This window comes from Canis lupus, chromosome 27 (assembly GCF_003254725.2).
Source record: "Canis lupus dingo isolate Sandy chromosome 27, ASM325472v2, whole genome shotgun sequence".
Taxonomy (NCBI): domain Eukaryota; kingdom Metazoa; phylum Chordata; class Mammalia; order Carnivora; family Canidae; genus Canis; species Canis lupus.
In genome coordinates, this window is record NC_064269.1 from 17,658,652 (window position 1) to 17,671,239 (window position 12,588).

The following is a 12,588-nucleotide window of genomic DNA, read 5'->3' on the forward strand; positions in this document are numbered from 1 at the left end:
ATAGACCCAATATATATTGTTCTCTCTCTTTTTTTTTTTTAATCTATTTATTTATGATAGTCACAAAGAGAGAGAGAGAGAGGCAGAGACACAGGCAGAGGGAGAAGCAGGCTCCACGCACTGGGAGCCCGATGTGGGATTCGATCCCGGGTCTCCAGGATCGCGCCCTGGGCCAAAGGCAGGCACCAAACCGCTGCACCACCCAGGGATCCCTATATTGTTCTCTTTAATGTGATTGTTTAAAAGGATAAGCATATAGAGTTTGATAAATAATTGTTGTGCCTGGGAGCACTGATGATATATCCTTAGCTTTTTAATGCTATAAACCAGTGTCATATGTGGGCAGTTTTATTTTTATTGTTTTGGAATAATGGTCAGTTGGGTTTAAAACCTGTAATAAGTAATTGTATCTTTACTCATGTGGTTTAACCTTTTAAAATCTTAGATATTTTTGAAGATTATGCTTCTCCCACCACAGCAGCCCAGACTCTCTTATATACTGCTGCAAAGAAAAGAAAAGAGGTAAGAAAAGAGTTACTCTTTTTATTTATTCTTATTTTATTTATTTATTTATTTATTTATTTATTTATTTATTTATTTAGAGTTACTCTTTTTTTTTTTTTAAGTATTTATTTTTTTTAAGATTTTATTTACTTATTCATGAGAGAGAGAGATACAGGCAGAGGGAGAAGTAGGCTCCGGCAGGGAGCCCGATGTGGGACTCGATCCTGGGTCTCCAGGATCAAGCCCTGGGCCGAAGGCAGGCGCTAAACCGCAGAGCCACCCAGGGATTCCCTTGAGTTACTCTTTTTAAATCCAAAGTTGAGAGATGGACTGTGTTGATTTGATACTCTGTTATACCCCTGCTATATGAAAAATTATATTATTCGTTATAATCTGTTAAATATTTTTCTGTCCTACTAAGGGAAAAGGGTTATTTTCTTAATTATAATTGCTTGATAAAACACAACAAAATGGCTTTAGTTTTGAAAATTTGTATATCATACTTAATACTATAGTAGCAGTTAGTCAGTGAAAGCTCACAAAGACTAAAATGGATTCTTCTGTTTCTCTAGGTGTTGCCAAAAATGATGGCATTTTGTTATCAAATCCTAACAGACCCGAACTTTGACCCAAGGAAGAAAGATGGAGCTTTGCATGTGATTGGTTCCTTGGCTGATATTTTATTGAAGGTTAAGCTACTCACAATATAATTTACTTAAGCATAGGCAAATGAGAGAGTATGAGAGTTGTGAATAATTTAAAAATTATGACTGCTTCTGCATTATTGAGTTGACTGTAAACATCCATTTTTCTTTAATTCAAAAGAAAATTTCCCGTTTGTCCCTTTTTCAGTATGAAAGTATTGCCATATGAAAAAAGGATACAAAATGACTAGTGTTACTTGTTGCTACAAAAGTCAATCAATATCAAATTATATGTAAGGTACTGTTTCTGTCTTGTCTTAAAACATAAAATATGTAGGTCAAATAATTTTATGAAATTGTACATAGAAGTATATTAAGTCATAATAAATATACTGTATTAGGTTGTGATTTTTTATATATGATAAAGGCATTGGTAAGGTGAAACTTCATTTCTGTTTCCTCACAGAAGAGTTTATTCAAGGACCAAATGGAGTTATTGCTACAGAATCATGTATTTCCATTACTGTTGTCTAACCTGGGATATCTTCGAGCTAGAGTAAGTTTTTCATATTTCCATTATGTATCTTAAAGTGTTCATTTGAGGGGTGCCCAACTGGCTCAGTCTTGATCTTGGGGTCGTGAGTTTGAGCTCCATGCTGAGTGTAGAGATTATTATTAAAATAAATAAATAAATAAATGTTCATTTGTAAGATAATTATTGAACTAAATATTTTTGGATAAATTGAACTTTTACCACATATTGGTATAAAATGAAGTCAATTAGAATGTCCCTTATTGTCACCTAAGCTGAATAAAAACAAACTAGTAAATAAGAGATTTATGGATTTTAATTCCAACTGCTTTACATTTTCACCCTAGTCTTACTTGCTGCATTTCTAACACATGCAGAGAGACGGACGATGTTATAGCAATCGTACAAAAAAAATTCATAAACTGATTAATTTTCAGCATCCAGAACAGCATGAAATTCTAGTTTGGCTAAAAACTTGACTAGTATAAATCGTATTTTAGGTCAATATATATGTCTTAGAAAAATGGAGAAAATAATAATCCATGTAAACTTAATTTGTGTTCTAAGTGTATATTACTTCTAGAATCAATCTTTTATGGAGAAATAAAAATAGAACTTTAATTCAAGAGTCTAGTATTTGTCTTTATAACTACATCAACACAAAAAATGTCTGGCTATAAGGAACATATGTTAACAATGTCTTGCACACTAAAGCATTTTATAAAGAGAAGGTAATGTTCATAGGAGAAGTATTTGGGCACACATAGATTAAGAGGTGCAGAAGGCGTACACGTATTTTTATAGGTAGGCTCTTGTCTTTGACAGACTGAATTGTAACTCCCTTGTTAAAAGTCTTTGACAATTCAAATTACAATTAATTGTGTTTTATGTACATAGAGAAAGTAATAATATGATTCTTGGCATTCTGTGGTCTAATAGTTTAAAATTTGATAATCTCTATATGGTTTAAAATTCTTCATACCTTATATGAGCATAAAAAATAAAAAGAAGTTTGCTAAGTCTTGATGCTGGTAAGGGAAAATAATGTTTCATTTGTTTGCTATGGAGGCCAGCAAATGAAGTCAAACATTGGTTTGTAGTAGCTCTTACATATAAATAAATAACAAGTTAGTTATGAATCATAATATTTATTAAGCATGAGCAGGATTTCTGTTTTCAGAGATGTTTCAGTTTGGTTCCATTTTCTTTTTCCTGTGAAAAATGCATATAGATGATTTAGAAGTAAAAAAAAACACCTTTTTAATTAAAAAAAAAAAGGGAAATCCAGAAGTTAGCAACTAAAGCTAATATGCTAACCCTCAAAACAAACAGTACTTGATAGGGTTAATGATATTTTACTTAAAAAAAGCTTCCTGTGTGTGTGACTTTATTATACAATGCCACAATCCTAATAGTTCCCTACTTAATTTCTTCTTCCAACATAGTCCTGTTGGGTACTTCATGCATTCAGTTCTTTGAAGTTTCATAATGAACTCAATCTAAGAAATGCAGTTGAACTGGCAAAGAAGAGCCTGATTGAAGATAAGGAGATGCCTGTCAAAGTTGAAGCTGCCTTGGCTCTCCAGTCCTTAATTTCTAACCAGACACAAGGTAAAGCGAAAAATACCTTTTAAAGGGTGTATTCTATTTTTATGTTTGACGTCGTCTTCTCAAATAATTTCTTTATTTCCTTTCCTGATGAGGATGATTCTCTGAGTCTAAAGGTGCAGGGTTTAGATTTCTGAACTTTTGTCCCCTCAGAACTTTATAGGAGTTTATTCTTCCCCATATTAGGAGTTATTATTGACTGGTTTCCAGAAAAATTTTATTATTTTATTTTATTTTTAAAAACATTTTTATTTATTTATTCATGAGAGATACATAGAGAGAGGCAGAGACACAGGCAGAGGGAGAAGCAGGCTCCCCACAGGGAGCCCAATGCTCTAGTCATCCCAGGACCCTGAGATCATGCCCTGAGCCAAAGGCAGACACTCAATTACTGAGCCACCCAGGCATCCCTCCAGAAAAATTTTAGATTAGGAAATAAGTTGATAATCGCTGGGCACTCGGGTTGACTGGGAATCAAGAGACCTGGTGTCTAATTTTGATTGTGCTCCTGGGTTGCTGTGTAAACCTGGGCAAGGCACACCATATGTCAGGAGTTTGATTTCCATATATTTAAATTCAAGGAGTTGGACTAGATGGCCTTAGGAGTCTTTTTAACTCTAGGATTCTATGATTCTACTAGTTTTGAAAGTAGCAGGTGGTATTTGTTTAGAAGAATATGTTTAAAGTTCAAGTAAACCTTTGAAAGTAAATTCAGTTTTATGAAGAACATGAACTTAGTTTACTTCTATTCTACAGTGTTTCAGTGAATATTATACAAGGAATATGTGGCAGGGAATGGGCACCATCAATATTGGACATAGTTTTTGTGTACATGATTTTTTTATATTTGTATCTTGATGTCATATATATGTCCTATAAGCCTATAAGCATTTGTATAATTAGAATTTCTCAATGAAGGCTCTTGGCATTTTGGGTAGGACAGTTCTTTCCCATGTTGTGGGATTGACTACCCCTAATTACTTAATGGGAAGTGGATATATTGGTGAAGATTATTTTGGTACAGCTGTGTCTTACTTGCCAGAGAGCAAGTATCTGTCAAGAATCTATTACTCTGTGTCACTCTACCTTGTGACCAAGGTAATTCCTTTCACCAGTTGTGAATGCCTAATTTTTTACTGATTTTGTTTTATTGCATTAGCTAAGGAATATATGAAGCCACATGTAAGGCCTATCATGCAGGAGCTGTTGCACATTGTTAGAGAGACAGAAAATGATGATGTTACTAATGTTATCCAGAAGATGATATGTGAATATAGTCAAGAAGTAGCTTCAATTGCTGTTGATATGACCCAACATTTGGTAAGAATGGGCAAAACTTTATGTTAGCTTGAAAGCAAATTCAGCCTTGAATAATAAAAATAAAAGACCTATCTAATCTAAATACATTAAATTCCAAAATTTGAGTTCAGTTTTATATGTAATTGAAATGTTAATATAGAAATGTTTATTCTAATAATTCTGTCAGTTAATTTCTAAAGTAAATTAGGCTTAAATGATGCTGGGATCATTTGTTTTCATCTGTAGTATTCTGAGATTTCACAATGATGTGCTTTAATATAAGCCTTCTAAACTTTCGCTTTCCAGACTTTGAATCTGGAAACTCATTTCCTTCAGTTTGGGGCAATTTCTTGAATTATTTGATTAATTTCTCCCTACTATTTTTTTTTTCCTGTTCTATAGTTTCGATATAGAATATTGGATCAGGACTGAGTCTTTAATTTTCCCAACTTTTTTCTCCTGCCTTCCACATCTGTCTTTTTTTGTTTCATTTTCTAGATGATTTCTTGACTTTGTCTCCTACCTTCTATTGAATTTTTCATTTGTGTATTGCTAGATTTCGCTTTTCCCAGACTTAGGATTTATTTGCTTCATAATAACCAGAGGTTAAAAAATAGCTATCTTATTGTTATAGCTAATGTATATTCCACCCTAGTGACTAGACTAGGAAAAAATGGCTGTATTTAAAACATGGTTTTTATCATTGATTTACTTGGCAAAGTGCACAAATTGAGTTTGAGCAAGGCTGACATCCAGAAGAGTGCCACTGCCCTTTTATTATAACAACAGTGAGAGATAGATACAACAGCACTAATTGTTGAATGTGTATATGTTATGTTCATAGGCTGAGATATTTGGCAAAGTTCTTCAAAGTGATGAATATGAAGAAATTGAAGACAAAACAGTGATGGCTATGGGAATTTTACATACTATTGATACTATCTTGACAGTTGTAGAAGATCATAAAGAGGTGGGATTTCTTTGTGTTTTATTATGTCATTATAATAACATTAATTGAAATTTACATGATCAGTGGGCATGACTTTAAAATTGCATTTTGGTTATGTTGCTAGATTTAAAAAATTACTTTCAAATATTAAAGGAACACTAAAATAATTGAAGGGGGAATATTACTTGTTGTTTTAAGATATATACTATATTCCTTTGTACTAAAACTGAGTTTAGTTTATCACATCTGCTATGTTCTAGGTTAGGTTGTTGGAGAATATCAAATTGAATAAGACATAAGCTCTGATTTCTGGAACCTACAATCAAGTCTTCTTGGTAGAGAGAAACAGCCATTCAATCACAGTGGCAGATATTAAATAATGGAACAAAATTCGAATGTAACAAACATTATGAAAATGGAAGGGAAGAAGAACTTAAAATATCATTTTCCTGAACTGAATTCCAGGAGAATATTGGGATAAGAATTTATGAAGACAGTTATTTTATTTTTTTTAAAAGATTTTATTTATTTATTCATGAAAGTCAGAGAAAGGGAGAGGCAGAGACATAGGCAGAAGGAGAAGCAGGCTCCACTGCACTGGGAGCTCGACGTGGGATTCAATCCCGGGTCTCCAGGATCGCGCCCTGGGCCAAAGGCAGGTGCTATACCGCTGCGCCACCCAGGGATCCCTGAAGACAGTTATTAAATGCTTTCTTCTCTATAAGCTGTTAGAATTTTACTAATGTTATTAAGAGATCATGGGAGCAGATAAATAGTAATGTCTTTTTGATGAATTGTAAAACAAGTTTAGGTAGTATTGAGAAAATTGCTCATGGCCACAGAGTTTTGGGTTTGTAGCCAGATTATTTCAGATTATTTTGATAATACATCCATTCATCTCCACCTGCAACCTTCCACTCTCCTACACAAGCATTACATGGCCTCTCCTTAAATCAGATTTGAGTTCGTTACTTCGTGAACTCAAGCTGACTTGAGCGGCAATGGCGGCAGCTCCTGTTTCACATTGTGCGATTTAGGAAGCAGGTGTCCATTCTTTAAATAGCATTTTGTTAAACCCTATGGCTGTTGACTTATTCTGTGTTTATCACATACCAATGAAAGATTACCAGATTCTTAAAAACAATTCACTATTCTTCTCCCGGGCAGGCCTCCTTCACCTAAAAGGCTGAATGTGAAATTTTACTTCCATATTCATTATTGTTTTATTTTTGTATCCTTGTTAAACTTGTATGGGTCACTCAGAACAGTGAGATGTTCTAAATTAAAATACAACAAGTATGCTTAAGAATAGTTCTTTCATCTTATATGTGAACTTGTATTTTCAATTTGGAGAGACCTTAGAAATTCCCTAGTCCAGTTTTCCAAAATGTATGTGTGTGTGTGTGTGTGTGTGTGTGTGTGTAGGACAGGCAGTAGTAAAATGAGCAGCAGGGTTAGTTTAAAAACAAAACAGTATTTTACCTTTTTGTTTTAATTTTTTTACTCTTTTTTAAAAAAAAAGACTTATTTATTCATGATAGTCGGTGTGGGGGGCGGGTGGCATAGACACAGGCAGAGGGAGAAGCAGGCCCCATGCCGGGAGCCCTACGTGGGACTTGATCCCGGGACTCCAGGATGACGCCCCGGGCCAAAGGCAGGCGCTAAACTACTGAGCCACCCAGGGGTCCCCTAATTTTTTTTACTCTTGACATTAAATTTATTTTGCATTTCATATAAAGGAGCATGTAAACTTACTGTGATTATCAAAGAAGGCATGGTTTAAAATTGAGAAACACTAATCAAATCCAGTTTCCTTACCTACAGATGAAGAAAACTTAAAGCCTTCAGTAAGTGGCTTTACTAAGGTCATAGATAATTAGAGGCAAAACAAGGACTGGAATCTTTGTCTCCTGACTGCTTGTCCTGTGATTTTGAACTTTGACTATTAAAAGCAAACTTTGAGGAGAATGTTTCCTTAAAACGAAAAAAATCACATGTGTATGAATATATGTACAAATACTTAATGTATGCAGAATAAAACTAGAAATCTAAACCAGATGCTTATGCATATGCAGTTTTGCTTTAATGGCTTTAAATATATTGACTAATTTTTAAACTGGGAGATTTTTGGATCATTTGAACTTTAAGACAGTACTTTATTTTTTTAACAGTCATTGTTAGCATTTATTGTATATTCTTCCAAATAATACATGTACATATGTCTATTTCTAGGGCTGGTTTTCAGGGATATACAGTGATAAATAAGCATATCAGTTATTTACAACTGGCAGCTGCTCTGGTGGTTTGGTATCCATCCTACCGGTGGCAAAATATGTTGACTATTTAAGATAGTACTTTAGGGTTGAATATTCAAAGAATATGCTCAAAAGCTAAAATGAGCTACTTAGATGAAAAATGTAACCCATGATGGAATTTAATTTTTTGCTTATTTAAAAAATATTTAGTACAACATATGTTGAAAAATTCAAAAGGTGTGAAAAGATAGTAAATTTCACCTTCTCACTTAGCTCCCCAGATGTAATTCTCTGGAGGTAACTCCTCTACAAGGTTTTGTATCCTTCCAGAGATTTTTTCCTATTATAGTACCTAAGCAAAAAAATGAGTGTATGTATTTTTCTTTTATGAAAAGTATAGTATTAAAAAAAAGTATAGTATACAGTTTTTATCTGCCAGTTTTTTTTAATCTGCCAGTTTTGAATTTGAATTTGAATAGTGATCCTTCCATATTAGTCACTAAAGTTAAATATTTTTAGTAGTTACATATTCCTTTATATCAGATGTCAAGTTTATTCAACCAGTCCCTCATTAGTGAACATAATTTAACTGTCCCTTGTTAAATGGAACTTTAGTTGTAACTAAGTGAGTGGCTCTTTACATGTCATTCCCATAGGTAATAATATGTCTAGAGAGCAAATTCCTTGAAGTGGAATTGCTGGATCACAGGATGTATGTATGAATAAGCTTGAAAGGTATTGCTAACTTGGCCAATTTACATTTCCCAAATCAATGGACAGCAGTGTGTCTCTTCTCAGCCACGTACTTTTTGATCATTACTACCAGTCTGATAGGTGAAAAGTGATAATCTGGGGCTTATAATTTGTACTCTTATCATGTATTAGAGTGAACATCTTGTTAAAGGCTTAAGGTCTGTTTATATTTCTTTTTCATAACCTTTGCTTTTTTTTCTGTTGATTTGATTTCATGGGAGAGAACATTATCTTTGTCTGTGATACCATTTGCAAATGATTCCCTCAGTTTTTCATTTATCTTACACTGCCCCCTACCCTGTGCAGATACTAATTTTTGAAATCAAATGGCTCAATATATTTCTGATTTCTGTGCTTTTGAGCCATTTTCCATCTTTAGGGTTATACACAACTTCTTTTCATTTCTTCTAGTATTTTTATGGCCCAAGTTTTCACATTGAAATCTTTCATTCATTAAGAACTTGTTTTGGTATAAAATATGAGGTAAGGAGCTAACTTAATTTGTAATTTTATTGCAAATTTAACTCCCACTTTTATCTCTAGTTTACTTTTCAGAATTTCTTGGTTATATTTTTCACTTGAAATTTAGAATTGTCAACTTTCCCTGTCAGAAAAGTCCTGTTATTTTTTATTGGGCTAATATTTATAGACTAAGGGTTATCATGATGAATTTTAAACTGAAGACTTAAATTTGTCTTTAGGTTACTCAGCAGTTAGAGAATATCTGTCTACGGATCATTGATCTTGTTTTACAGAAGCATGTAATTGGTAAGTTCAAAGGTAGAGTAAAAAGGTAAACTGATATTTTTAATTTGGTGAACTTAAAGTGCATTTTTAGCCTTTCAAATTCAACAATATGGACAATTTTGAGGAAGAGAAGCTTGCATTCTCTTCTGTTTTGGGATATACTTTCTAGTATTAGATACCTATATTTTTATTTGGGGGAAAATTTAATACATCCAATAAAGTTTTGTTTTTAAAGATTTTATTTATTTATTCATGAGAGACACAGAGAGAGGGAGAGGCAGAGATGCAGGCAGAGGGAGAAGCAGGCTCCATGCAGGAAGCTCGATGTAGGACTCAATCCTGGTTCTCCAGGATCATGCCCTGAGCTGAAGGCGGCACTAAACCGCTGAACCACCAGGGCTGCCCTAAAAAATTCTTTTTAAAGATTTTATTTATTTATTCATGAGAGACACAGAAAGAGAGAGGCAGAGACATAGGCAGAGGGAGAAGCAGGCTTCACGCAGGGAGCCCGATGTGGGACTCGATCCTGGGACTCCAGGATCATGCCCTGAGCTGAAGGCAGACCTTAACTGCTGAACCACCCAGGCATCCCCCATAAAAATTTTTTAGTCTTAGAATTTAAAGCACAGAGAACTTTAGATTTTACCTTTTTTATTTTTTTTTATTTATTTTATTTTATTTTTTATTTTTTATTTTTTTTTGATTTTACCTTTTTTAAAAGGAAGAACTGGGATGAAGTTCAGGCCAGGTTACTTTAGTCTGGAATTGAAAAATGTGAAATAATAGACCTATGTCCTATCAGAAGTGTGAGATAATTGTTCTGTTATAGTGCCTGACTTCTGAACAGAATGAGTAACTAATAGAATCAGGATGTTACAAACTGATGGGAATTTGTAGAGGAGGCTATTTTTCCATAGTAACCAAGCATTTTGAAGATGGCAGCCGCAAGTCATGTGGCCACGAGGGAGATGCAACCTGTATAACGTGCAGATGGAAAGGTGGAAGAAAAGCATGTGACTGCTTATGAGCACTTGTCTCTAAGCGCTTTTATCATTCATCCCATTAGTAAAAATGGAGCATGCATTTTTAATATAGGTGAATAATATTTGAATACATATTATAGGCAATATACATGTGTTACTAAATTACATTTACATCCATAAAAATAGAAATGTAAAAGTATGGGATTAAGCTTCTCTCTATAAATGTGTTCTCATACATTATTTTCCTTTCTCAGTGGATTATCTTGTACACTGCCTGGGGTACATACTGTTTCCTTTTGAAATTATTGCTATAAAGCAGTAGTTCTCAAACTTTGCTGTGCATAAGAATCACCTGGAGCTAGTTAAAATGACATTTCTGGACCATAACCCTAGAGATTCTGATAAGCAAAAAAAGAGTTTATTCACTTATATCCTTATTCATGGAAGAAATTGTAACTGAAAATTCTCCATTTAAATTTAAAATAATCTTGGGGTGCCTGGGTGACTCAGTCGGTTAAGTTCTGCCTTCAGCTCAGGTCATGATCCCAGGGGTGCTGGGATGGAGCCCTGCATCAGGCTCCCTGCTCACTGGGGAGTCTGCCTCTCTGTCCCCCCACCCTCCCCACTACTTGTTTTTTCTCTCTCTCAAATAAAATCATTTTTAAAAAAATAATCTTGAGGAGTGAAGCCGTGAAGTAAGGCGAAGAGAAATAGTTTATACCAACCTTCTAATCTACCTATGATAACTGTTTGATTTGCACACCTGCAATGTCAGGATGTTAAGGGAATGCGTCTATTTTTGGGTGCAGTGGGTAGAGGAGAAAGCCGTGGTTCCAGTTGCCTATCTGATATTCCATCCTTAGCCCTAAGGTGATGGATGATCTTTCTTATGTTTGTAGCTGTAATGTAACGTTAATGGCTGATTTTGAACCAATATTTGTACATACAGGATCCTAGATTAAAAAAAAGATACTTGTGGGATGCCCAGGTGGCTCAGTGGTTGAGCATTTGTCTTTGGCTCAGGGTGTGATCCTGGAGCTCGATCCAGGATTGAGTCCCACATCGGGCTCCCTGCATGGAGCCTGCTTCTCCCTCTGCCTGTGTCTCTACCTTTCTCTCTCTGTGTCTCTCATGAATAAATAAATAAAATCTTAAAAAAAAAAGAGAGAGAGAGAGATACTTGTTCTTCAAGATGTCATGGGCTAACTCTCTTATTCCAAGACCTCTACCCCAGCAGCCTGACTTCATTTGTGTCCATGGTCTAGTCTCTGTCCATTGTTCCACTTTCCTTTTTTCCCTTGCCTGTTTTCATTGCTAATTTACTCATAAAATTTAATTTATTATTAGAATCCAGGATTAGCTATGACTGCTTTAACTGCTTTATTGTGCAGGAAGTCAAAGTAAGTGCAGCCATCCCACCCTAACAGTCAGTCTTCTTGGTTGAGAATGATTGAAATAATTTTTGGTAAATTCAAGCATAAATGGAACTTAGGAAGATGTATGGTAGCTCACTGAATGTGTGGTAAGGTTGAAGCTGGCTGGAACCAGCAGGATTGTGCTGTAGAAGTGGTCTGCTGAGAAGGCCAGGGCTGCCTTTATCAACACCGGCTGCTGCACTGCTGCCCACCACAGTTCAGACTCCAGTACAGCCACAAAAAATAATCCGCAACAGCTTTGCACCTTCTAGTTTTTTTTGTTTTTTTTAAAGATTTTATTTATTCATGAGAGACACAGACAGCGGGGTGGGGGGGCGCGGGGGCGGGGCAGAGACACAGGCAGAGGGAGAAGCAAGCTCCATGCAGGCAGCCCGATGTGGGACTTGATCCCGGGTCTCCAGGGCCACGCCCTGGGCTGAAGGCAGGTGCTAAACCTCTGAGCCACCCGGGCTGCCCTGCACCTTCTAGTTTTTCTGTCAGGTTTCAAAGTCCTGATCTTCACCATCTGAGTGGCTGGGCCATGCACATATGCTGAAGTTGCCAGGGAATGTGCCAGGAAATATTGGGCCCCTTTTCTGTCTGTAGGCTTTGTGTTAGGAAGAGACATTTGCTCTCCTTTCCTCCTATCCACAGTGTGGTGTGGTGATAAACAGAACTTTCAGATATTTCATATTCAATTAGTGTTGCTTTTCATGTGATTGTCTTATGTAACAGATTATTTCCCAGTATCTGTGATTTCCATCTTATTTTGCTCTTGGTAAGAAAAGTACCTGTCTACTAGCTTTTGACTATATTGCTTTAAATAATGTTATAGAGCAGCCTGGGTGGCTCAGCGGTTTAGAGCCTCCTTTAGCTCAGGTCGTGATCCTGGGATCCCA

At 35.5% G+C, this 12,588-nt stretch overlaps 1 protein-coding gene across 3 annotated transcripts in view; it reads left to right on the forward strand.

The window, feature by feature from the left end:
* The window catches only part of IPO8 (importin 8), a 71,118-nt gene that overhangs the window by 30,492 nt on the left and 28,038 nt on the right, over positions 1-12,588 (forward strand). For all 3 annotated transcript variants that reach the window (XM_025455515.3, XM_049102976.1, XM_049102978.1), the window contains 7 exons: positions 446-522; positions 1,077-1,193; positions 1,615-1,704; positions 3,126-3,291; positions 4,448-4,608; positions 5,432-5,557; positions 9,246-9,312. In XM_025455515.3, the coding sequence (XP_025311300.1) occupies positions 446-522; positions 1,077-1,193; positions 1,615-1,704; positions 3,126-3,291; positions 4,448-4,608; positions 5,432-5,557; positions 9,246-9,312 (804 nt within the window). The remainder of the gene's footprint in view (positions 1-445; positions 523-1,076; positions 1,194-1,614; positions 1,705-3,125; positions 3,292-4,447; positions 4,609-5,431; positions 5,558-9,245; positions 9,313-12,588) is intronic.